At 41.9% G+C, this 27900-nt stretch overlaps 1 protein-coding gene across 2 annotated transcripts in view; it reads right to left on the bottom strand.

The window, feature by feature from the left end:
- Positions 1–17081: 17081 nt before the first annotated feature.
- Positions 17082–27900, bottom strand: part of GLDC (glycine decarboxylase) — a 188413-nt gene continuing 177594 nt past the window's right edge. For both annotated transcript variants that reach the window (XM_085883719.1, XM_085883720.1), the window contains 2 exons: positions 21715–21795; positions 17082–18960 (listed from right to left, as the gene is read on the bottom strand). In XM_085883719.1, coding sequence (XP_085739845.1) covers positions 18817–18960; positions 21715–21795 — 225 coding nt within the window. In that variant the 3' untranslated portion in view covers positions 17082–18816. The remainder of the gene's footprint in view (positions 18961–21714; positions 21796–27900) is intronic.

The raw sequence follows: 27900 nt of genomic DNA, 5'->3' as shown, positions 1-27900 counted from the left end.
CACCCCACCAATGGTACCAGACATAATAGCTGCACCGTCGTATACAATTGCCATCTGCAGTTTTCTAACTTCAAGTTGCAATGAGGCAAGATGTCCTTCCTTCAGAGCAAAAGTCACAGTTTGAACATCAGTTTCATCCAACCCGTACATTACATCATGAGGAAGTCCTCATTTACCGCCATGTGTCAGATTTATCCATCTCAATGCACAGGTAAGCTGCTGTTTGTTTGTGTTTGCTGATATCCCTGGATTCATCTGCTATCAAACTGAGAAGTTGAGACTTCTGCATGTCCTCTAGGATTGACCTGGAAACTGTATTCCGTATTCCCTCTGATTTCCATCAATTCATTGACTATGTCGTGGCTCAGGTATTGTCCATGTTGAACTCACTGCTGCCGTTCAGGTACATCCTCGGTTTTCAGTAGAAGAAGCTGCTCGAGGTTACTCTGATTTGGAATATCCTCCAATAGCAAGACCTTGAGAAAATGTACCATAAAGGATTTGTTTTCCTCGAAATTTCACCATGAAAAGGGCAATCTTGAGAGGAAAGGGACTCGCATTTCTTCATGGAAGGGCACTTTCCTTTACAAAGTACTTTCAACACCACAAAAAGCTTTTCTTGATGAAAATAATTCCCTCCAAGTCATGTAAAGGAAACTTTTTCAGCATTGAAAAGGGAAATTTTACACTTTCATTAGGATACCCTTGACTATGAGCCTGGTGTGGCTTAGTGGTTAAGGCGGTGGCTTGGGATCCTCAGGGTCCAATGCCTCCCTTTCCCCTTCCCCCACCCACCCACTCCACCTCGACTAATAGGAATTATATGAAAACCTCTTCCCAATTATGATAAAGCATTGAGATGACCTTAAACAAAAGTGAAAAAAAAGAATTTGTACGAGACTATATATTTAAATTCTTAATGTATTTCAGCCTGATTTTTTTTTTTTTTTGGCTGGTTATTCCAGGAGGCTGCATTCTGATCCGGGACCCAAATTTCACTGAAACATTGTTTGTGAGGGCGATGATCATTTTCAGTTTGTGAGCAGGGAAATTAAAAAAAGACAATTCAGATAACGAGTAACGACTGTTTAATAGATATCATAACGATTGTAGCATCTGTTCTTACTGTGTTTGCTACATGCAGCTCAGCCATGCGATGTACACATCTTACAATGAAGCATTGCTGACGAAGAGAGATTGCTATACTTGTAGCCAAGTGAGGCTCCCATTAAATGTATTCAACTGAAAGTTGGATTGCGGTAAACGAACCACCTTCTAATGGGACACACGGTGGTGCAACATGTTTGAGTATGTTGTTTCACAATGGGGAAAAGGGGGAGGTGAAACAGCTTATTGAGTCGGTGAAGAGAGTGCAGTGGAAGTAATATACCAGGGACAGGAGACACCCAAATGATGTTTGATAATTTAGGCAGCACATATAAGGTTGTTAGTAACGGTTAGGGATTGTGGAGTCATTAGTGGAGCAGCAAACTGGATTGAGAATTGGCTAAGGGATAGAAAGAAAATACTGGTTGCCAAGAGAGGATGTCAGACTGCAAAGTTGTAAGTCATGCAGGACCTCAGGGGAAACGACTTCGACTGCTGTTGTAATTACTTCCACCACCGAAGGTGAATGAGGTCATGTTTTCATCCCTCTCTGTCTGTTTGTTTGTTACTTGCATTCTTGTCAAAAGGAAGAAGCTTATCGTTTTTGAGGTCAAAAGGTCAACATAGGCCAAAGGTCAACAACCTTGGTGAGATTTCTAAAATCCTCAATTTTCATCCGATTGACTTGCGATTTGAAGAAGATATATATATATATATATATATATATATATATATATATATATATATATATATATATATATATATATATATATATATATATATATATCTTTATTTCAGGTCACTGAATTCAATGAGCCAATTATTTTGGAGGTCCACATTGGTCAAAAAGGTCAACATAGGCCGAATTTTAGAATTGTCAATTTTCATCCGATTCACCTGAATTTTAAAGAAGATTTATATTTCAGATTATTGAATTCAACCACCAATTATATATCTTTGAGGTCAAATTTGTTTCATTGATTTTGCAAGTATCGTGATCTGCACGATGACGTCTTCTTGTTATTCTGTCTGTCTGTCTGTCTGTTTATCACGAACATGTCACAATTTTAAACCAATCGTCATGAAACTTTACAAAGTTGTGGAGGTAGTCTCAACTGAAAAGCCTATTGATTTTGAGGTCAAACATCTCGGTCAACTTGAGGTCAGATTTCTAAAATCGTCATTTTTCATCCGATTGACATGAAATTTGAACAAGATTTGCATGTTGTGTCACTGGAATGAGAAGCCAACTATTTTTGAGGTCAAAAGGTCAAAGGTCAACTCAAGGTCAAGGTACTAAAATCATCAATTTTCAAATGAAAAATCATTAGTAGTTTTGAAGATTCTACATATTAAGTTTGATTTGAAAGCATCATGAAACTAGAAGGGCACTTGGTAGAGCACATACCTCCTCCAAAAACTAAAAAACTAAAAACTTTACAGCCGATTAATTTGAAAGTTGAACAGTATTTGCATAGTCCATCACTGAATTAGGAAAGCAACTATTTTTGAAGTTAAAAGGTAAAAGGTCAAACTTCTAAAATCATCAATTTAAATCTGAAAAATAATCAATTTTCATGCGATTAACCTGAGCTTTGATTACGATAGTGAATTTTAATTTTAATGAAATGGACAATTTGATGTATCCATGGCAACCTCTGGAGAGGGAGGGGGTGTATTTTGAAAGTGTCATGCTCTGGAGGACGTCTTTTTCTTGTTTGTTTGTCCGTTTGTTTGTGTGCAAGATATCTCAAAAAGCTATGCACGGATCTGGATGAAATTTTGTGGGCAGGTCGTGTGTGTGGTTAAGGACGAATTGATTTGATTTTGGTGAAGATCCGAATCCGGATCTGGATACGAGAATTATTTAATTTTTTAAGTGATTCTTCACCATTGAGAGATAGGGCCAAAAACGAAATAGTACTGTATAGCATGATATTTGAAAAATGCAATGGGACCAATATGTTCTCGTGTGTCAGACATTATGTGGATTTTGTTTCATAATAGAAATAGGGGACGACATTGTAATTTGCATTGACTGGAGACACCCGCTTCCTTCGGGAGCAGTCAATAGGAGAGGGGTAGGTGGTGGGGCATTTATTGTCATTATTATTACGAGCTGAAGAGCCCATCTATGACAGCACTTAAGAACTGTTCTTCTCAACCAGCTCATTTAAACATGTTCTGTGATAGTTGCATAATTTAATTACCCTCTAAATAAATCACTTTTGTGCACATATATCATTAAAATTTAATTCTAGCTTCAGTTTGTCATCCACTTCTGGGTCAGCACACACACACCTCGTGGGGATGCTATACATACATACGTTACATGCATACAGTGGCCTGCAAAAGTATTCACCCCCTCCAAAGTTTTCACATTTTGATGCCACCTGAGATTATTACTTCCACCACCAAAGGTGCAAGGAGGTTAGGTTTTCACCCCTGTCTGTCTGATTGTTTGTCTGTTCGTGTGCAGGATATCTCAAAAAGTTGTGGACGGATTCGGACGAAACTTGGTGGACAGGTTGGGTGTGTGACAAGGACGAAGTCATTCGATTTTGTTGAAGATCCGAATCCGGATCTGGATACGAGAATTATTTCGTTTTTAAAGTGATTCTTCACCGTTGAGAGATGGGGCCAAATACGATATATAGCACGATATCTCAAAAATTTATTGGGCTTGATATGTTATCCTGGACCAGGCATAGTGTGGAGGAGGCATGCGCTCTACCAAGTGCCCTTCTAGTTTCATGATGCTTTCAAATCAAACTTAATATGTAGAATCTTCAAAACTACTCCAAAGTGATAAAGCTAAAAAAAAAAAATGCAGATAAAATGTGAACAAGTCAGATTAACAGAGAAAATCAGATGATTCTCAGTTTCATAAGTATTCAAACCCTTTACCTAATGAACCCTAAATCACTTCAGGAGCAAATTATTTGTTTAAAAGGTTTCACTGTATGTAATAAGTGGTTTAAAATTAATCTCCCTAACTTCTCTAAAGAGGTTTCAGGTGCAACTCACTTGGTCAACCAAAAAAGGCAAACATGAAGACCAAGGAGTTTTCCAAAGAAGTCATACATAAAGTGGTGGAGAAGCACCGTTCATGACAGGGTTATAAGAAGATTTCTAAGCCACTCATTATCCCTTTGAGTTTGGTGAAATCCATCTTTAAGAAGTGGAAGATGTAACATACCACCCATACTCTACTCAGATCAAGTTTCTCATCCAAACTCAGCAGCCAGGCAAGCAGGAAACTGGTTCAGGATATGACAGCAAATCCAACAATGACTTTGAAAGATCTGCAAGACTCTATGTCCAAGATTGGGGTCAGTGTTCATCAATCACCAATATTCTGTTCTCTTCACAAAGCTGGTCTCCACGGACATGTGGCAAGGAAGAAGCTATTACTGAAAAAAAACGCATCTAAAAGCTCGGATGGAGTTTGTGAAAAAGCATCTTTATGATACTGCAGGCACGTGGAGAAAAGTTTTGTGGTCAGACGAGATAAAAATTGAACTTTTTAGTCTAAATTCAAAGCGTTACGTCTGGTGCAAACCTAATACTGCACGTCACCCAGTTAACATCATCTCTCCTGTCAAGCATGGTGGTGGCAGCATCATGTTATGGGGCTGCTTTTCATCAGCAGGGACTGCCAAGCTTGTTAGGATAGAAGGGACAATGGATGGTTTAAAGTCTTGGAGAATCCTTGATGAAAACCTGTTTGAGTCAGCCATGAATCTGAAACTGGATAGGAGATTCACATTTCAGCAGGACAATGATCCAAAGCACAAAGCTAAAGCCACACTGGAGTGGCTGAATAATAATAAAAAGAAAATGTTCTTGAGTGGCCCAGTCAAAGTCCTGACTTGAACCCATTTGAACATTTATGGTGAGACTTGAAGATTGCAGTCCATCAACGATCACCATCAAACTTGGCAGAACTGTTGCGTGTTTAACTCGGAAGGGAGAGAACAGGACTTTCGGTGGAGGAGAGAAATTCTGCGACTTATGCGAATGAACAAATTCGAGAACATCGAGATTGTACTGCATTAGATTCTGAGTCTGGGAGGTCGGTGGTTAAAACGCCAACCGAATCATCCCAAAGGCTTCACAAATGGAACATGATGCTTCCTTGCTTGACGCTCAACATTTATAGGGTAGAGCATGGACAAACAATGCTGCAAAATCAATGGCAAACCACCCATACCAGTATAACCATTTCCAAGAAATTGCTTCGGCAGCACAAATGTTCCGGAAAGAGTATGGTACTGTGCAGTGCATCAAAATCAACAATGGAGTACCTCTGGGAAAAATACTGAGACCACTGTTGGAATTAGCCTATCCACTGCACAGAGGGAGATGGGGTTTTGCAATCACATGTGTGTCTATCTGTCTGTCTGTCAACATGTCTGTGCAGGACATAACTTCTATTTTTTTTTTTAAACAATTTTTAGTTTTTGTCATCAAATTTTCAACAAACCTTTATTATGAGAACATGGAGAGGACTAATTAATAATTGGGTCAAAATGTCAAAGGGCAAAGTCACTGTGAATGGAAATAGGCCTTATGAGCTCATCCACGCAGTGCGACATGGCCCAGTTTTGTAATTGCTTCCCCGTTTCTTTATTTACCATAATATTTGAGTTTTTGTCATCAAATTTTTAACAAACTTTTGCTATAAGAATCTGGAGAACACTAATTTAATATTTTTAACATTTTTTTTTTATTTTTTAGTTGTTAAGTTTAGTTCGAGTACAAAGCAGAGGCGGATGTGCTTTGTATTTTGGGATGGATTATAGTTGTAATTTAAATTGACTGCAAACATTTGCTCCCTATAGGAGCGTCAAGGGGATCATGTGATATTATCCTTATTATTATTGCCAATTATTATTACCATTATTTTTGTTAATAATATTGTCGTTGTTATTACTTTTGTTATTGGAAGCGGCCTTGGATAAACGTCATAATGATGTGTAACAATTCTCAAGCTGCTATCTATACACCTTAACATGGTGTTTTCCTAAGGAGAAGAAGACAACAAAACATGAGAATTCTTCCAAACATGACAATTTTTTTTTTTTACAGTCAAGCTTAAAGCAACATAGGCAAAGCTATTGCGACAGTAATGTGAAGACATCTTACATGTGATACATTTAAGTCCGCCCAAGTTTCATTCATAATACCCTCTCCCACCACCGCGAGCGGCATGACACCAGTACACATTTACATCGAGAATTTGCATCTGCCCCATCTTCAGACCCCCTGGGAAGGGGGGTATGGAGGTGGTAAACCAAGTAGCTACAACCTTTGTCTTATGACCCCTCATCGCCATGCAAGTTTGGTTGAAATTGGATAAGTAACCATTGAATGCATCAGCCACAGACATACAGACAAACAGACACTATATTTTGTGAATTTTATTCTGACAATTTGGAAAGCAGTGGTAGAAAGGAGACTTTCTCACTTCACAGATTACACCGAGCTTGGATGTCAGGTAGATAGTAAAAGTAGAGTAGCAGATGACCAGGAAAGCCTACACACAGTGCAGGGGGCATAGAAGTGGCACATGTCATTGGATGTCAGAAAATGTAAGGTATTGGGCAGGAGCAGGAATAATAGAAATAGGGACTACGTAATGCAAGAAGCAGTTTTGAATGTTGCTGCAAAGTGTATCTAAGGGCAATTGTAGATCCAGGACTCAAGCAGTCAGCACAATGGCAGGCAGCAACAGGAAAAGCTAATCGGATATTAGATTGTATCAACAGAAGCATAATCCGTAGATCGTAGGAGGTGGTGTAATATTATGCAGGACTTTAGTGAGACCTCGTTTTGATTTGTGTTCAGTTTTGGTGGCTGTGTCTGAGGAAGGACGTAGCTGCTACGAAACGGGCTCAGCATAGAGCTGCCAGATATATTTCAAGACTAAAGAGACTGCACTTCCATTTAGAAAGATGATTACAAAGAGGTCTAATTGGAATGTTTAAAATGATGGAGGTTCCACCAAACTGGTGGAACCAAAGGTTCATAGTCCAGTCTCCAGAACACGTGCAGTCATGTTCAAGTTCTATTTAATCAATGTTGTGAAGACCGGGAAATCTACAGGAAGACCTACTGTCCTGTACACCGATGTGATGTGACTGTGCAAATAATGACATCAAATCGCACAGACTTAACTGTAAAGCACAGATGGTATTTCATCATTCATCAATGACTGTAACTCCAAAACTCCATTCGAACCAAACAGATATCTCACTCTCTCAATCAGTACACTCACCACCACAAACATGCTCCTTCCTTCCTCTCAGCATACCTCCCCCTCTTCTCAACACCTCAAATCTTGTACCTCCCCCTGCCTGTTCCCTTCTTCAACATACCTCCACCAAGTCTCATCCTTCCCCTCTCACCACCTCTCCCATCGCCCTACTGCATCTTGGCTGTGCCTGCTGTCATCGTCTCCCCTCCCTCTCAACTCTCCCTTGCAAAGCAACTTTCACACTCTTCCCACTCCAAGATTCCCTCTCACCATTCTCAAAAACTCCCCCACTCAACCTTCTCCCTCACCTCTCCCTTCTCACTATTCTCCCTCCAATCTTCCTCCTCACTCCCCCTTCCCAAAGATTGCTCCCCGCACATCCACAAAAGTGGCTCCGTCCTCCACCCTCTCTCTTCCACCTCATCACTCCACCTCCTCCAATCCTCAACTGCCCTCTGCCCCCTCTCTTATTATTCCCCACAGTCTAAAAACCCATCACCACCGAGCCTTTTCTCCTCAATAATCCAGCCCCCTCCCCAACCTGTTCTGCAATCCCCCACACTTTTTCAATAACTCTCCTTACCTCCCCCTCCCCCCTCGTCCTACCTTCTCCCTCCCCTCCCCTGCACCCAAAACCTCCTCCCCTCCCTCTTCCTTAACAGTGTGGACATCAAACATCTGGGGCCTTCGCTCAAACCTGACAGTTCTTTCCATACAGGTTGCCACTGATAAACCAGACATAATCTGCCCAACAGAAACTTTCCTCCTTCAAAACGCTCTGACTCCCAAGTATCACTCCCTGGTTACTCCCTCCTCTGGTTTGACAAACCTGAGCCTCGTCCTGGTGGAGGAGTTGCTCTCTTCATCAAAGACTCTATTCCTCACTCTCCGTGCACTGCCCTGTCTTCCCCACACCCCCCAAGGAATACCTCTAGATATGGCTTCCCCTCCACTCCCACCTCATGTTTATATGTGTACTGTAATGTCCACCAAACACTGATGACTCTATTTACACCTCACTATCCAAAAACATGGACCAACTTCTATCTTCTCATACAAACTCTCTCTTCCTCATATGTGGCGACTTCAATCGTCATCCTGCCAGTTGGCTTGGTGTGGGTACCTCTTTCACCTGTCATGGCACCTCAGCAAAAGCTTTCTGTGACTCATTGGGACTGACTCAATCGGTCAACTTCCCGACCCGGATCTCAGGCAATGGTACTCCATCTCTTCTGGATCTGATTTTGACGAATTTCCCTGAAAATATCTGCTGCTCTTCTTCCACTCCAATCGGTTCTTCTGACCACGTCCTTATCAAAGTGAACATCTCTCTGGCTGTTATCAGAGAACCACCTTAGCGCCGTCGAGTCTGGCAGTTCACTCAAGCCGACTGGCAGTGTCTCCAAGCAGCCATCAAACATCTCGACTGGTTACACATTTCTGGACATCAACTCGTCCTGGGAATTCTTTCATAGAAACTTGTTCTTTCATACACACATTTATCCCCTCTCATCTTCAGTTGTCCTACCCTTCCTCCCGCCCTTGGTTCACTGAAGCTTGTGGTGAGGCAGTTGTCCTGAAACAACTTGCCTTTGCCTCATGGAAAGCAAACCCAACTGAAGGCAATCTCAGTTCCTTCCACAAAGCTCGGAACAAGTGTGTATCTACCCTCAGGAGAGCCAGAAAACAACATCTTTCTCATCTCAAGTCTGAACTCTCAAACCTCTCTCCGTCATCCAAATCCTGGTGGCATCCAGTTAAATCTGTTTCTGGTGTATGTTCCCCCTCCATCCCCTCCCTTACCTCAAATGGCCGCACTGCTGATAACGCACGTGAAAAGGCTGAATGCCTAAACTCGGTGTTTGCTTCTAGATCTTGTGTCCCAAACCCATCGCTTTCTGTACCCACCTTACCCAGTCACACCCAACTGCCCTAGACTCTGTGTCCTTTTCTCCTGACAAGGTGGAGAGCTTGCTGTCAAACCTCGAATCAGATACTGCAACCAGTCCATATGGCATGAGCCCATGTGTCCGAAAAACCTGCTCTGCTCCTCTTGCTCACCCTCTCTGTTTTAATCACCATCTCGGCCTCTCATTTGCTCAAGGTCATCTGGCATCTGCTTGGAAATCAGCAAACATCACTGCCCTGCCAAAAAGGTGCAAAAAACATATCCCTGCAACGACAGACCAATCAGCCTTCTCCCAATCATCTGCAAGGTTATGGAATCCATCATCGCTTCAGACATCAAATCCTTCCTCTTCTCCAATGGCTTGATTTCTGATCATCAATTTGGATTCAGACCAGGTCACTCTACCTTGGCTATGCTGCTTCTGCTCTCCCACCAATGGATGGAGGTCCTCAATGCCAGACATGAAATCAGAGCCATATCCCTAGACATATTTGACACGGTCTGGCACCCTGACCTGCTCACCAAACTCTCTTCCCATGGTATTCAAGGCCATCTCCACTCGTGGCTCGCAGACTTCCTCTCCTGTCGCAGTCACTGTGTGGCCCTAAATGGAGTTCTTTCATCCCCTCTTCCTGTCCAGGCTGGAGTTCCTCAAGGTAGCGTTCTGGGCCCTGTTATTTTTCTGGTTTTCATCAATGATCTCTCTGATTCTCTGGAAAATCATATTTATCTCTTTGCTGATGATTTCACCCTCTGCTGTACCATCTGTTATCCCTCACATTGGCAAGTAGCAGCCGTTTCACTCTCTGTGGATCTGAATACAATCACAAACTGGTCCAACACGTGGAACATGTCTTTCAATCCGGACAAATCTCACACTTTCACTGTGTCTCTCCAAAAGGACCGTCTGGAACCCCCGCCCCCTCCCCCCATATACTTTCTCACCAATTCTCTTGAAGAAGTCCTTTCTTTCAAGCTGTTGGGTGTCACTATCTGCCATGATCTTTCTTGGAAAAGCCACATTTCCAACCTAGCCTCCAAAGCCAGTCACCGACTGGGCATCCTTCGTCGTGCAAAGTCCTTCCACACCACACCTGAGCTCTTGACCACATACAAAGCTTTTGTCCACAGCCTGATGGAGTACTGCACTCCCCTCTTGGTTGGTGCTCCAGCCTCTCGCCTTTCTCGGCTACACGCTGTGGAAACCAAGGCATTTAGAATCATTGGCATCTCCCGTGATGAGACTGAGTCTTTGGGTATCTCACTCTCTCAACACAGGCAGGTTGATGGTCTTTCTGTTTTCTCCAGTCTTCTCTCCGCCCCCCCACACTTCCCCCATGCTCTGTCTGAGATATGTCCCCCCCTCCCCATATCTCTGCAGGGTGCTCAAGGTCCGCCAGCAACCCCCTTCTGATAAAACTACCAAAATCAAGAATCACTGCTCACCTTCATTCTTTCATTCCTCTTTTTTCTTGTCTTTGGAACAAACTCCCACATTCTCTTCAATCCCACTATTTCTTCCAGGTCTTCAAAACAGCTGGTCACCACCATCTCTTATCTTCCCCCATCCAAAACCATGATCTTTTCTACCCCCATTAATCCACCCCAAATCCACCTCCTTCAAATTCCCTGCTTTCCTTCCTGAAAGTCCCGAAAGTGTAAGGACCTGAAAGTCCTTGTAGTGTCCATCTTGTTTACCCTGTGTACCCCACCCCATCCCTCTCCCTTCCACAGATCCCCTCAGGTCTCTGTTCCCCACTGTTTTAACTTCCCTCTCCCACCCCTCTTGTCTCCTGCTCACCTTGTTGTGCATTTCTTTGTGTTTGCCCTCATAGGAGCCTCGACAGTGTAAACAAAAACAAACAAACAAAAACTCCATAAACCAAGTCTCCATATGTTTGAAGGCACATAATATATAATCAAATTACTAAAGCATCGAAGCGATGACCTTTGAATGGTTTCAGCATTTGTTCATGATAACCCAAACATTTTTTTTTTTCTTTTTACAGCAAGCTAAGAATAATGGATGAAGTTATACAAACATCACTTTCAGGACAAAGACATTAGAAGACATCAGTGTACTTGAACATGAATTGCATGAATATTCGTAGACAAAGGACAAACACGAATGGGAAATGGGAGTGGAACCTCAAAAAACCCTGCATCAGGTGCCTGGAGTTCAGATGGGAACACTCATGGGGAAAATCAAACTTTCAAACCTAAAAAGTCTGTTTTTATTTCGCAAAAGCATCCAGGTTTGCAACGATGATATTATCCATTTCTGGTGATTTCTCAGGTGGCAGTGACGCACATTATGTACCCTAAACGCTCCTATCAAGTCTAGATTCGGGAAGCCAGGAGGGAGGGAGAGGTTGGTTTGCAAGTGGTTTTAACCACCTTCCATTTCACTTTCGACTTCTCTAAAGAAACATTCATTTAATTGACACAATACCCTTTTACTTACTTTTATGCTTTTGTTTTCACATATTTTATGTCCTGATAACTTGACTTTTCACATGGCTTATGGAGTGTAAGTGTTTGCCAAGGCTCGATTTTAATTTTGATTGATTTGCTTCACAAAAGTTTTGCCAAGCAGCTACATTGTTTAAATTTAGTTTCTCTGCTCATTTATCTTCTTGCTTTTTAAACCCCTGGACACAATACAGTATGTGAATCAACTTATGAAGACTGCTGAATTACTCTGTAAATCCACACTTTCATGTGACTGAGGGCTCGCGGAAAATGACCTGCAACCAATCTTCAGGGCAGCGTTTTGAGGAATGTTAGGGTAGCTCCAATTATGAAAGAGTGGTTGATCTTCAAACCTATTGGTCTGCTACCGAGGCATTGGAGTGTGGTTGTAATCGAGGTAGAGGAAGCTAGTGACAATGTTGAGTAAGTACACAAATACTGATCGAGGATTATTGTCAAGATCACGGTCAGAATGGGTGGTGGTGTGAGGTGGTGGCGGTCGTGTTGCTCTTAGTGATTAGATCGCTGCTGGAGAGCGACTGCCAAATTATTCACTCAAGCCCTCTTGGTTCACTGACCCTCCTGCCCAGGACAAGTTGATTTGTGCCTGGCCATCCATTGTGCTGTCATTGGGCATGCATCCATTATTATCTTTCCTCGTCTGTAGATCCACTTCGCATTTCTATACATTAAATATTGTTCACACTTTCAGGCTAACCCTAACAGCTTGAAATCAAGGATCACATCATGATTTTAGCTTTTCCCATTATTGCCACAGTTATAATACAATGATGACGTCTCAAAAGCCATATTTTAGAGTCTGTATAGTCCTATAGGTCTTTGCTTTTTTGTGGCCAAACTTACCATCTCACTTTTAATACAACTTGCTGCACATTGAGATGATGAAACCATTTTGTCAAATCATTCAATTATGCTTATACTAGTTACTGTAATCACTGTACATGCCATCAATCTGTCAAATATCACTGTAAATGTCATCTATCTGTGTGTCATCAATCCAATGGCACGAGCCAGGTACTTGAAGTCGGGATATTGGAGATACTTTATTTTGAAGGAAGGCTTTATGACATATGTTCATCAATTATCTTCATAATGCAGACTGGAGAACTGCTTGTTTAAAACTATCATCCAGTTTATCACTGTTCATAAATATTTGTTTCCAAAGTTATGGCAAAACATTGCTCAGTTTCAATGATGTCTTTGGAATGAATGTTTTCAATAATTCACGAGGTGGAAAGATTAATAGTGCTCGGGATTGTACGAAATTTATACTATGAAATTTAAGAGGAAAATGGAAGATTAATTGTGCATCCAAAATAATAATAGCAAGGAATAACAAGGAATTTTGACGCAAGAGAAGGCCATTCGGCCCATCATGCCTGTGCTACACCAACATCAGTTTCAATAAATCTGTCAGGACATAAACAGAACTTCGTAGTGGAGGAGGGGGGGGGGAGGAGAGCTATGATATACGCAAATAAAATTAATATCTAAACTAAAAGTTTTGTTATTAGAATAAAATTAATTGACAAGAGACAATGTCAGAGTAAACATCATCATGTATGGTGAGTAAACATCATCATGTATGGTGAGTAAACATCACAAACACCGACTGCACATTCACCTTTTGATGAGACACTCTCACAGACATCACAAACACTGCACATGTATCCCGTCACCCATCCATGAGCAAGCTACTGACAGGTAGCCTCATTGGGGGTCCTGCCAACATCCCTATACCCCTCAATCTCCAATACTTCTCACTACCTATCTAGTTCCAATTTAAACCTACCTACTGTTTCTGCTGTCACTATCTTTCCAAGGAGACCATTCCATGCTCTAACTTCTCTCTGAGTGAAAGACCCTTGCCTTATTACTGTTTTCATTCTCATTTTATTTAATCTCAGGCTATGGCCTCTGATCCTATCACTGTATATTCTGCGGAACAACTCTTCTGCACTTATTTTGTCTATACCCTTCATCATCTTCAACTTCTCGATCAGATCACCTCATATCCTCCTTTCTAATGTATGAAGTCCTGACTCCTTCAACTGCTTCTCATAGCTTACTCAAGTTAAGCCTGGAATGAAATCATACAAAACAAAATAATATGCAAGTTTGCAGGATCACTATTGCCCTGCAGTTTTTTTTGCTTCTTTTGAATTTAATTGTTAAATACGTCTATGCTTCTGCAATGTCATCTTTTCTGATTTGTATTCTACAGTGTATCCAGTATACATTAATCTCCAGCATCTCAGAGTAAAAATACATTCATTTTCATTCGTGTACTGACCACCGTTTTCCAAATTTTCATTCCATTTTCTTTGAGCTGTGAAACTTGTTTCTAGTTTGTTACCTCTGCCACTGAAAGTGGATGGAAGTAATGTTTTCACTCATGTTTGCATGTCTGTCTGTCTGTGTGCAGGATAGACAGATTCGAAGGGAACTTGGTGAACACGTTTGGTTGTGAGTGATAAGGACGAATCGATTAGATTTGGGTTAAGATCCGAATACTAGAATTTATAGTCCTGTTCCTGCCTCCATGAGTGTTTTATGGTGACAGGTCACAACAATTTGCAAAAAGACCTTCCATTCATTTCTGATCTTTTCTTCTCTGTCTCTGTCTGGCTCACCTGGATGTCAGTTTCACAACTGTTTGCTCTTGTCCTTCTATTGTCAATATTCATGAATGGCAAGTGTATTAACTCTTTCCATGAATCACATCAGTAACAAGAAAAAGAGCAATCAGAGATTGCAGACTCTCACCAGGACTTATTTTGTGTGGTGTTTGTGCACTCGTGTGTTACGTAATTAATAAGAGACATCATTAGAACTGCCACTTTATAACTGCTGGCAGTGATGACCGGGTACCAAGATGTCCCGCTATGATGCAACCCCTCTCTGATCGAACACCTGACCCGAACCCATGACGTTTTTCTATTGTTATTATTCATTATTCAATTTAATTTAAAATGGGATAAAAATCAATTCAATTCAGATCACATAGAAGACCAAATAGGTACAGTGCAGCATTGGAGGAATCAGAAGGAACTCAAACAAGCAAAAAGCAAAGATGAAGTCATCAGGAGGAACCTGGATAAGATTCACATCTCAGCTGCTACAACTCTACCCTATCCAGGCACAGCCAAGTGAGGCTTATTCAAAAAAAAAAAAAGACAAAAAGAACCCATATCAAAAAACTTAAATAATTCTGCCTGCCAGACCATTCATCCGATTAAGTTGAAATTTGAAACATGTATCCACCATCACCACTTGATCATAAATTTGAAGTTTCACGTCAATTGATTAAGCGGTTCCAGAGAAAACATTATTTAATATTTTCTTCAATCCAATATGGCTGCCAAACCATGTGACCTATGGCATCATATGTGTGAACCTTTTGTTCCTCATGGATAGGTAGAAATACATATGAAGTTTCACCTCGATCTGTTTAGCCGCTTCAGAGAAGATTTTTTTTTTTAAACAATAAGGCTGCCGAATCACGTGACTGATGACGTCATCAATTTTTTTTCTGTAGACTATTTTATCCCAAAATGACCATGAAAAATATTCATACTCATCAGATGTATTGTTCTACATATGCAATTATGACATCATAATGAAGGCACCGATGACGTCATGAAAAAGATCACACATTCCACATGAGTACTTGCTATGTGCCAAGTTTAAATTTTTTTCCTTGGTGCAGTTTCAGAGATGCAAACGTCGAAAGTTTTTCCGATTTTCCAATATGGCTGCTACATCAAGTTACCTATGAGGTCATAATCATTAAAACGTTCTACATGAGTAGTCGTAGCGATGGTGAAAATTTCGCCTCAATCCGACAAGCGGTTGCAGAGAAAAACATAAAAGTTCTTTGCAGACCAACAAACAAACAAATAAACCAATGCCAAAAGGTGACCACGTGTGATTTCTTTAAGGTCACACTGAGGTGAGCAGAGCTGCTATCCACCAGGAGTGACTCCTTGAGGAATATCAGCCTACGAGAGATTCCGATGAGAATCGTTCTACAGAGTAACCATGAAAAATATGCGTTTGCCTCATAACGTCACCAAATGACGTCATAATCTCTCAAGCTTGACATATCGAGAAAGCACTCATCGAGGTGTTCAATTTGAGGTACTACACGATATGGTTCCTAAAACTTGAAAATTTGACCTTGGGGTCAAATATGTTTGACCTGAGGCGCTAACTATGAAGGTCCAAGCCAATCGCCACCAAAAATTAATCAGCTGAGCGCCAGACCATGAACTATATTCCCATGAAGTTTGAAGACGATCCGATCAAAATTACTCAAATAATAAGGGTTTCGTCGACCCCCTTGATTTGCGACAAAGTGACCTTGACCTTTGACCTTGACCTTAAAAATTTTATGTGCTGAAAGGGACCTCTATAGGCCTCTGATATGCGAAGTTACAAAAATTTCCAATGATAACTGTGCTCTGCAGAATTTTTTATACGTGATTACAGACAAAAAAAAAAAAAAAAAAACATACAAGCTGACTAACATATCTTACAAAAACTTCAATTTGGCAAGATAACAAAAACATACAAGCTGACTAACATATCTTAAAAAAACTTCGTTTTGGCAAGATAACAAACAAACAAACGCACCCAAATGCAATACCCTCTCCTTTGGTGAGTGCATTTTGAAATGCTTTCTTGTTATTATTACAAAGCCTGTCCGCATCCACTGTTTACTTGAACTAAACGATGAAAATTAAAGTTATATACAAAATTGAACATTTTATTCATTTGTGTTCTCCACAATCTCATCATAAAGGTTGTTGAAGATTTGATGATAAAAGCTCGATTGATAAAAATGTTATTGTCTGGATATACAATTATAAATACAATATTCTTGAACGTGGGGTGGGGGGAGTCGCTCATACCCTGAAAATTGTGTCATTTGGACAAGCGGCTGCTGAGAAAAACACAAATGTTAAAAAAAACTAATGAAGAAAAAAAAAGGCCAAAAAAAGGGTAGAATAATAATAATAATAATAATGAAAAATTATTCGAACAAAATTATTCATTTGATGTCTCCTTATTCTCATAATAAAGCTTTGCTGAAAATTTGATGACAAAAGCGCAAATGTAAAAAGTTACAGCCCGGACAGATGCACAGACGGAGACAGCCAGACAGACAGACAGACAGAAGTGATTGCAAAACCCTGTGTTCTGCTGAACGGTGGACGGACTAATAAAATATTCTCGACATAGTTTGTCTCTACATGCTAAGTTTTCACTCCATCAAACCAGGAACATAGTTCAAAATAAACAGATCCATGATGAAAGTTAAGTAATTTATATTTCAAATGCAATGGATTGAGCAATGGAACATATATTCACAGCTGTTACAGAGTTAAAATGTTGAAGGCATCATGTTAAGGCACTTCTTCCAATGAGGTGTTTCTGTGCATGCAATCACAGCATTACGGACAATTTATTATGGAGATCATTGTGCTGGTTTCATTGCAGGACAAGAGACAATGTCAGAGGAAAGCAAAGCAATAAAATTTTTAAAAGGATAAAACAACCAATTAAGTAAAAAGAGCAAATCATAATGAGAGGCATAAAAAAGATGAATAATTAAAGCAAAAGAGGAAAAATGGAAGATTTACATGAGAGAGAGAGACAGAGAGACAGAGAGATAGAGAGATAGAGAGATAGAGATAGAGAGAGAGAGACAGTGTTGAAGGAAAGTAGACAGGCATGGAAGATGGAATTTGTATAGAATGACAAAAAAAAATACATATCACAATCTTGAAGAGGAAGAAAATACAAACAAGAACACCAATTTTCACTCAAAACGGAACTCCCTGCCAAGGCAAATGCTATTTGACAATCTTTTTTTTTTTAAATCCACCAACAGAGCCAAAAATCACATAAAAAAAAAAATCTCTGGAATCTTGTAAAATCTCATGTCACTTTGTAGAAACTGAGAATTCTAATTTTTAACACTTCGGTTCTTTCATGATTGTGACTGATGAAAAGCTTGGGCACCAAGAAGATATGGTGGCCATTGCAAATTTACATCAGCAAGCAACAGGTTTTCACTTCATCAAATTGTTTTTCTGGAACAAGATTTCCTTTCAACTCCACATCAGTAGCATTGTAAAATTCTCTGCAGCACAATGCATCCCACCACCTTATTTTATTGCAAAGGGAATGAAACCGTCTCTCCGACCCAACACCATCCGATTCTGCCCAAATTATTCCAAATCATTAAATCTTCCCACTCATTGTCCCTTACTCTCACCTCATCTCAAATTCACCACTGTTTCACCAAGGAGCTCCCAACAGTTCTCATAATTTGCTCCACTCTACCCACAGAAGCGATAATTATTTTACTATAACTCTTGAACAGGAAATGGACTAATGCACCAAACATTGAAATTCACATGCATGTGCATTATGCACTTTGCTATCACTCTAATGTTTGGAACTCCATCAAGTTTGGTCTCTTCAATTGCAAGGTTTATTATTTAAAAAGTGCATTTTGTTTCTTATGCTTTCAGTACCCATAGTTTTTTACATGAAACAATCAGGGTGGTCATTGTCTCAAAACGAAAAAGGTCTTCCATCCAGTAAATTTCCAAATCTTTGTGCTTGATTCCTTAGAGTTGGTATGTTAATATTCCCTTCCTCCATGCGATTCAAACAAATATAAAAGCCAACCCATTCCTCACTTGCCTTGCTCAGCAGCCAGTGTAGAGTAAAGTGATTAAGCATGTCCTTGGCATGGAAGACGAGGCAAGATTCTCCCTCTGACACATATCATATCCTCAGTCCTGGTTATATGTTCTGTATCTGACCATCTCGAGAGCTCTCTGGCCGATGGTGTAGCAGGCAGTTTCAAAAAAAAAGTTCAGTTTGCTGAACAAAATGATGGAGGAGGATGATTTTGCCACACATTTACCTACAAGGAGTTCTTGCCCTACACTTTACTCTACTTAATTATTATTTCTCTTCCTGCTACTTTCTAACTCTGCATAGCTTCCTTGACATTCACATTAGAGTAGATTCAAGATGAAGCCAGTTGTGAGCGTGCAAATGGTGACTCGTACGTCTCCATCGGTGGACAGGTACAGACGAGATTTTGATCACCATAGATGTCATCAATCCGTGCGATGGTTGGCCAAAACTTGGTCTCAGGCCTGACGAAAGGCTGCACATGTAGAATGCGCCACACAGGAGTACAGAGGTTAAATTAGGGAGACATTAAATGTAACAACGAAAAGTATGTTGATTTACAATATTAGAGAAAAAGAAGCACAGGTAATGCCAGCATGAAAACAAGACAAAATAATGAGAAAATTGATTGAAAAATTAACAATGATCTCAATGGTTCAATTCAAAAGTTCTCATTCTCATAGTCCCTGCCTTGATTTGTACAAACCCACCCATTTGGAATATCACTAAACCAATGCCTCGCTCCTTAGCAGTCTTGTTGATGTGCATGGCCAACTGTCTTCTTAAGTTTGATGACTGTTTAAGAGGCTGTGTCAGTAAACTTTGATTTCTTCCTTTCCTTTCACCCCAATTGTCTTCCTAATCCACAGTGACTTCCACTGTCAACATTCCAGTTGGCTTTGTCTCAGTACTCACAGCACTGTCCATAGTATTTCACACAAGACCTTTGGTGATACTTCAGCCCTCATCCGATTTATTGGATTCCTAACCAATATTTATCCGACTAACTCACACTGTCTTCTATATTTGACCATGTCAAAAGTCCCCTTGGATCTTCCACAGCTTGTCCTTGGCTCCTCAGATGTTCTCTTAAAAGTGTCAGCTTCTCTGGTGGTCATCATTAAACCACCAAGGCACTATCGTGTCCAGTAGTGTAATCAAGTACAGATTGGTTTGCCTTCAAGCCTGCCATCTCATCCACTGACTGGTCCACTACCTCTTCATCTCTCACCATCAATAGTGCCTGGGACTCATTTGTCAACAAATTATTATCGACTTCATCAGTACATGACTTCACAACTCCAGATATTCTGTTCAACATCTGATCGCTGGTACAATGATTCATGCAGTGAGATAATTGCCTGAAAGTAGCCTGCCTTTTCCCGCTGGAAAACCAACCTCACCAATCGTAACCAGCATCCTCTCTCTGTAAAGCTCACAACCATTGTGTTTATGTCCTGAGACATACAAAAACTCAACATCAGAACAAACTGAAGTCTGAACTCACAGCTCACTTACCATTAACTGCGAGAGCGAAGTTGATGGCACACCATAACAATTCCCCAATGCTTCCCACCTAAAACAAAGCTTAAAGATGGCAAAAAGTTCCACCAGGAATGACCCAATGTCAAATTTTTAGCTATAAAAAAAAAAATCTTCTGTTTTGACCCCTGCGACCTTAAGTCCCCACCCCCTCAGGCATGAACTATGTGTCAAAACCAAAAAATCGTGACATATTTCCTGCATCCCTCAATTTTGACTGCATATACAAAGTTTCATTAAAAAATATATACAAATGTGCCCATAATTCTGTCGCAAAAATGTTCTGTCGCACCTTCTTGCCAAGTGGAGATCATAACTACCAAGTTTGGTGAATTTCTGCACAGCCATTGAGGAGGAGATAACGCAACGGATGGACAAACAGACTACAATAATTTGGTGGTCGTTGGTCGTCTGTCTCTCAAACATGCTCACCATCTCTTCCTTCATGATTGAATGATGGGGTCATTATGGATGCTGCTTATGCTCGTGGTGACACATTCAACTCTGTCTTTACTGAAAAGACCAGGTTCCTATTTCTTTACTTCCTGCACCCATGACATCCTCCCTCATTCAAAACGTTCAACAACATCTGAACTTCCCTCTGGTGAAGGTGGAGAAATTCAGTCACTATTGACTACACTGTTAGTCATTCTGATAGCCACCAGTGCTTTAACATTAAAAAAATGGTAATTTCCTCTACTTAATGCACTTTCTCTGCTTTCTTCAAGGTCACTCTCTGAGGGCCATCGACATCCAGCATTGCCTTTTGCCAATTTTTCATCATTTTATAGGAATGTTGTGAACAATGACCCTGCTTAACCAAAGATGCTCCCTGGTGGTCTTCTTTGATCCACCAAGGTGCCATCTTATCCGACACCTTAATCAGGCAGATTGCTTTGGCCTGCAGTCCACCATCTCACCACTGAGTGGTCCATGATATCTTCATCTCGGGGCATAGACAGTGGAGAGTTGAAAAGGAGGAATTCAATATTTGGCAAAACGATAAATATTTTGTTCAAAAGAGACTACGGGATATTGGTTCTTTAAAAATTTCCCCCACCATAAAAAAAAAGATATCGATGGTCGAGCAAGCTTAATGTCTCTAAATCAAAAAGGAGTTACAAAATGTACTATCAGGAGAGTAGCATGATGAAATTTTATATTAGGACCAAACACCGTTAGGAATAATACAAATCCATGACCAGACCATACACTACTTCTTCATTCGTACGTAGCAGAAGGCTGTGGCGCAACATCATTGGCTGAGAGCATGGCTGTGTGGCTGATACAATGCCCTCTGCTGGTTGGGGCAGGAATTTGTAATTTGTTCATGGTGCTGGCTATAGCTTGCCTACTCTTCTTAAAGGACACCATTAGATCTTTAATGTCCACCAAAGAACGTCGGTAGATGGGATGTCAGTTTCACGTCCATCCAAGGGATGGCACACACATTGATGAATCACCCAGTCGGTGAAACACCGGGGTGACAGTTAATTGCTGCGTCAGGATTCAAACCCAGGCTAGACAGCTAAGAGGTGAGTGTGCATACCTCTAGGCCATCCTGTCAGCCAGGCCACATACGGATGAGCAAGGAAGCGACAACATTGAATATCTTACCAATTGAAGATTTCCCTCTCCCCACCCCCAACGTTTTTATGACAGGGAACATGGCAGAGAAGAAACCTACCAGAGGAAAGGCTGCAACTTCACGTGAATATGGTCTGTCCCAATGCATTGCGGAGATACTGGCCAGAGTATGTGGGGCCATCTGTAGAATGCATGAAACAAAACAATGATTCACTAACATGGTCGTGATACAACAAATCGATTGTCGTGTTCCAATAACATTGCATATGCAGGAGGAACAACCAAAACGTACGAGACAAAGAACACACTACCTTAATTTTCCAAGCACGTTCTCTGCCAAGTCAGAGATTTGCCAAACACATTGCGCTGTACGCTAGCAGAAACATTTCATTAAATGCATCGTTCAACAAATAAGTTTACAAAATTAGAGATTTTCATTTGCCAAACACCGCAAATGTTTTTTTTTTTGAAAGTTGTAGTCCACTTTTTTATTCATCCCCTACCAGTTTCACCGGACGAGACTATAGCGTTGCTTTCCATCCGTCTGTCCCACCTGTGCTTTTCCAGACTTTTTTCCCCCCCAATACCCTTTAACATATCTAACTGAAACTTGGTACATTGCTTTATTATGACAAGTTACAGAACAAGTTTGAGTTTCAGGGCATTTAGTCAATTTTTCACAGTTATGTCCTTTTTGGACTTTGAAAATATCAATCACATCGGTAAGGCACATGCATTGCAAAGCAATTCTCGCTCTTGTTACTTCACTGTTACTACAACCTCTTCATCTTCACTGTTACTACAAAGCAAACTAGCCAATTATTTTTGAGGTCAACATGGACCAAAAGGTCAACATAGACCCAAGATTTGCAAGTATATTCGTCGGTCAACTCTGTTATTACTTGGCAAAAAAATTTTTTTTTGACAAGTATGCTGATCGCTTCCGTTTGTTTGTCTGCCCGCTCACCTTTAATCGCCTGCAGGTTAAAATTTTAAACCGATCTTCATGAAACTTCACTAAATGGTGCAGTTGGTGGTCTGACAGAATCCTATTTATTTTAGATGTCCAGACGTCTTCATAAGCTAAAGGTGAACAACTTTTTCAAATTTCTAAAATCCTCAATTTTCATCCGATCGACTTGAGATTTGAACAGGGTTTGCATATCAGGTCAATGAATTCAACCACCAATGATTTTTAAGGTCTCTGATTTCTAAAATTGAGAGATAGGGCCAAAAACTATATTACATCATGATAGCTCAAAAAGTTGCAGACGAGTTATGATAAAACAAGGTGGATGGAGTTGGTTCAGTGACAAGAACAAGCGGATTAGATTTTGATTCAGATCCAGCCCATCAGTGGGATACAAAAAGTCAACTGTTCAGTCTGGTGGAGGGAGGTATGCACTCTACTGAGTGCTGCTCCACTTTGTTCTGTTGTGCCAAGTGTCGCACAATGAGTGATTTTTCATTCTGTCTGTTTCTCTGTCTACCGAAAACAGGTCACAGTTTTAAACCAAACTTCACGAAATTTCACCACATGGTAGAGTTTGTCATTCGTTTTTGAGGTTAAAAGGTCAACATAGGCTAAAGGTCAACAACTTAGGTGAGATTTCTAAAATCCTCAATTTTCATTCGATTGACTTGAAATTTGAACAGGATTTACATTTCAGGTCACTTGATTTAACTAGCCAATTATTTTTGAGGTCAACATGGACCAAAAGGTCAACATAGACCCAACTAAGGTGGCATTTCTAAAATCCTCAAGTTTCATCGCACTGACTTGAAATTTGAAGAGGATTTGCATATCAGGTCACTGAATTCAACCAACTATTATTTTTTAGGTCAACCTCGGCCAAAAGGTCAACATAGGCTAAAGTTCAACAACTTAGGTGATATTTCTAAAATCCTCAGTTTTCATCCCATTGACTTGAAATTTGAAGAGGACTTGCATATCAAGTTAATGAATTCAACCACCAATTATTTTTGAGGTCAAATTTGTTTTCATGGATTTTGCAAGTATCGTGCTATGCCTGACCAACATCTTTCTTGATGCTTGCAAAATCGAAGATTTTCAATTATATTGGTCGGTCAACTTTGTTATTACTTGGCAATTTTTTGTTTTTTGACGAGTATGTTGATCTCTTCCACTTGTCTGTCAGGGTCAGGTATGGGAGCATGTGCCAGAACAGCGCGTCGCTGCGTCCACTTTTCGCCGGTACTCCAGGGGCCTCCGTCTGGCCATCCCCCAGGCAGATGCCAGACCCATCCCCATCTCCTGGAGATGATGGTCAACCTGCTGCAACCACGAGGCACGTGGTCGGCCCACTGGCCTCCTCCACTCATGAGACTCCCTCGCTGAGAGAATCTGGTGAGCAGGATCAGCATCAGGAAAAAGAGCCACATGTCCATACAGCCGCAACTGATGCTCACGGACTATGCAGGTAACAAATCTCATCCGAGTCTCTCTCAGCAACCGCTCTTTGGACACAAAATCCGACCAGCGATAGCCAAGGATTCTCCGAAGAGACCTGGTACCAAAGGAATTAAGTCACCGTCTCAGATCCTTGGTCAGAGTCCAAGTCTCGCACCCATAGAGCAAGACTGGAAGTACCAAGGACCTGAAGACTCAGACTTTCGTCCTCCCGCACAGGTACCGGCAGCGCCACACCCCATGATCCAGTGAATCCATGACTCCCCAGGCCCGACCCAGATGTCTATTGACCTCTGACTCGCAGCCAGCAGAGACATGAATATCACTGCCAAGGTAAGTGAATCTCTCCACGACCTCAACATCCTCAGCACAAACAGACACAGACATGACAGCAGCATCCAAGATGTCACCGAAAGCCTGGAGATTAGTTTTGACCCAAGAAACCCGTAATCCCAATGGCTCCGACTCCTCATTCAGCACCTCGAGGGCCCCCAAGAGGATGTCTAAAGTCTCCGCAAAGATGACTGCATCATCTGCAAAATCAAGGTCCGAGATCTTGACATTCCCAAATGATGCACTGCAACTTGATCTCTCCGACATCCTCCCTAAAATCCAGTCCATACAAGTGCTGAAAAGTGCGGGGGCAAGTACACATCCCTAGTAACAACTGGAAATAAGTCAGAGATGGTACCACCACACTTCACAGCACTCTCAGTACCAGAGTAGAGTTCAGACATCAGATCGATCAGTTTTGGTGGCACCCCACGAAGACCAAGAATCCTCCAGAGGACATCCCTATTCTCTGAATCGAACGCTTTACAGAGATCAACATAGGCTGCAAGCAGCCCCTGCTGAAACTCTCGTCTGCGTTCGGTGAGGACAAGAAGTGCAAGGATACGGTCAATCGTTGACCTCTTTGGTGTAAAGCCTGACTGCTCTGGACGCTGGTGCTCAAGCAGATGGTGGCGAACCCTATCAAGAATTATCCGAGCAAAGACCTTGCCCGGCACTGAGAGCAGCGTCACCTCTCGGTAGTTGTTGCAGTCTTGGCGATCACCCTTCCCTTTCCAGAGAGGGACAACAAGGCCCCTCTTCCAATCAGTTGGGATGATGCCTGTGTTCCAGGCAGAGCACAAAACTGCATGCAACGACACGAGTGCAGCATTTCCACCAGCCTTGAGAAGTTCGGCATGGATGCCACAGATCCCTGGAGCTTTGCCCCGTTTCAACTGGTTCACCGCAGCCCGCGTTTCCACAAGCGAAGGTGGACCACAGTTGATTCGAGGGTCAGCAACAGGGATTGTAACACCCTTGACGTCCAACTCGACAGCTGGGGGATCAGCCTGGTACAACTGCTCAAAGTAACCGGCCCAGCGGGCCTTCACTTCAGACTCCTCTGTCAAGAGCCCACCACTCTCTGCTCGAACTGCAGTGCTCCGAGGGATGGGCTTGGATGAACGTAATGCGCGAATTCCCCTGTAAGCGGGATGAGAATCACCTGTCCACAGGTGATGCTCTACCCCCTCACAGATTCCTCACACATAGGCCTCCTTGTCCACCCTCAGTGCACGTACAGTTTTACGCCTCAGCTCCCTGAACAGCTCAGCTCTGCCATTCAGCCTGGCCCTGCGACTCTGGTCAATGGTATCCAGTGTCCCTTGAGAGACAAAATTCTTCTTTGCCCTGCGGTGAGCTCCAAGGCATCCACCGGCAACATCAAGGACGGTGGTCTTGAAGGCACTCCACAACTCTTCAGGACCCCCCAAAGCACCCAGACCCCCCAAGTGTCCACTCAGCCTGTTCGCAAACTCCTCAGCTACTCTCTCATCCCTGAGATTGGCAACATCCAGCCTAGGCTGGGATGGTACCATTCTCCAGGATTTAAGGTGCAGCTTTAGAGTTGCTGCAACAAGCCTGTGGTCAGTATTGAGGAACTGAGCACTCCGGTAGACCCTGCAGTTCTGGATCATCCTCCAACGACCGTCAATGAGGACATGGTCAATCTCCTTTGCCACACCGCCAGCGTTGGAATACCAAGTCCAGCGATGAGCTTGTGGGCGCTGAAACTATGAACCAGCCACCCTAAGTCCATGACTTCTTGCAAAGTCAAGGAACTTAGTGCTATTCTGGTTCATAGTTCCTGACCCATGGGGACCAACACACACCTCATAACCATCCCTATCAGTTCCAGTCGATGCATTGAAATCCCCCAAGACTAGAAGTGTATCTCGTCTGGGGCACTGATCAACCACAGACTCGAGTGCGGCGTAGAATGCATCCTTCACGGTGAGATCACTCGCCTCAGTCGGAGCATAAACAGAGACCAGGGAAATGACACCTAAGGAGTGACGAATCCTTAATCTCATAATACGCTCGTTGACCGGTGATACCTCAATTATCATTGGGGTCAGCTTATTGGACACAGCTACAGCAACTCCTTGGGTATGGTAACCATCAGAGCGACCAGACCAATAGTAGGTGTAACCACCCACCATTATCTCGCCGCAATCCGGTCTCCGAACCTCAGAGAGAGCTGCAATCCCGATGTCCAAACGCTTGAGCTCAGATGATAACAGAGACAGGTGATCATCCTCTCTTAGGGATAGGACATTCCAGGCACCCACCCGAAGGGACCGCCTCAGGTCAACCCAAGGAGACCGCCGTCTGGTGGACGACACCTCAGCACCACTCCGACACACTCTCCCGCAATCTGACCCAGGGATGTTACCCCGTGGTTTCCCTCCTATCATCAAAGATTGGGGGTCCCGAAGGCTTTGCCCCAATCCTGTCATCCGGTGAGCTGCCCTGCGAAGGGAAGCTGCACAGGAGGTACTCCCACGGAGTGGGTTTTCAGATTTTTTTGCGTTTTTGCGTTTTGCGGAATGAAGGGTTTTACGGTGGCCGGAGTGCAAATCCTGCCACCAACCTCCTGATAAGAAGTGACCCAACTGCAGGAGGACGTCCGCAGATACAGTTGGGCACTAGATATGGATGGCCGTTGGCTCACAAGGAGCTCATCCGCCCTTTGTCTGTCCGCTCACCATTGATCACCGACAGGTCACAATTTTAAACCGATCTTCACAAAACTTCACCAAATGGTAGGGTTGGTGGTATGACAGAATCCTATTTATTTTTGCGGTGAAAAGGTCAAAAGGTCATCATAGGCCAAAGGTCAACAACCTTTTCGAATTTCTAAAATCCTCAATTTTCATTTTATTGACTTCAAATTCAAAGAGCATTTGCATATCAGGTCACTGAATTCAACCAACTATTACTTTTGAGGTCAACTTAAACCAAAAGGTCAACAGGCCAAAATTTCTAAAATTGTTAATTATCATCCAATTGGTTTGAAATTTGAACAGGATTTTCACATCAGTTAAATGAATACAACCACTAATTACTTTAAAGTCAAATGTCAACAAAGGCGTAATTTCTAAAATTGAGAGATCGGGCCAAAAACTACATATCTTATGCTATCTCAAAAAGTTGTGGACAAGTTATGACAAAACTATGAGGATGAGTCGGTTAGGTGACAAGAACAAGCAGATTAGATTTTGGTTTAGATCCAGCCTTATCAGTGGAATCAAAACATAAACTGTTCAGCCTGGTGGAGGTATGCACTCTACTGAGTGCCATTTTAGTTTGTTCTGTTTCGCAAAGTGTCGCTCTACGAGTGATTTTTCATTCTGTTTGCTTGTCCGTCTGTCAACTGCCTTCAGGTCACAATTTTAAACTGATCTTCACCAAGTTGAAGAGGTCGTCACCACCGAGGAACCTATTGATTTCGAGGTCAAAGGTGAAAGGTCATCTTGAGGTCAATTTTCTAAAATCGTCATTTTTCATTCCGATTGTCTT

Source organism: Eptatretus burgeri, chromosome 6, assembly GCF_056783735.1.
Source record: "Eptatretus burgeri isolate ZD-2024b chromosome 6, Ebu_testis_v1, whole genome shotgun sequence".
In the NCBI taxonomy this organism is placed as follows: Eukaryota; Metazoa; Chordata; class Myxini; order Myxiniformes; family Myxinidae; genus Eptatretus; species Eptatretus burgeri.
This window is presented reverse-complemented; position numbering and strand designations above follow the sequence as displayed.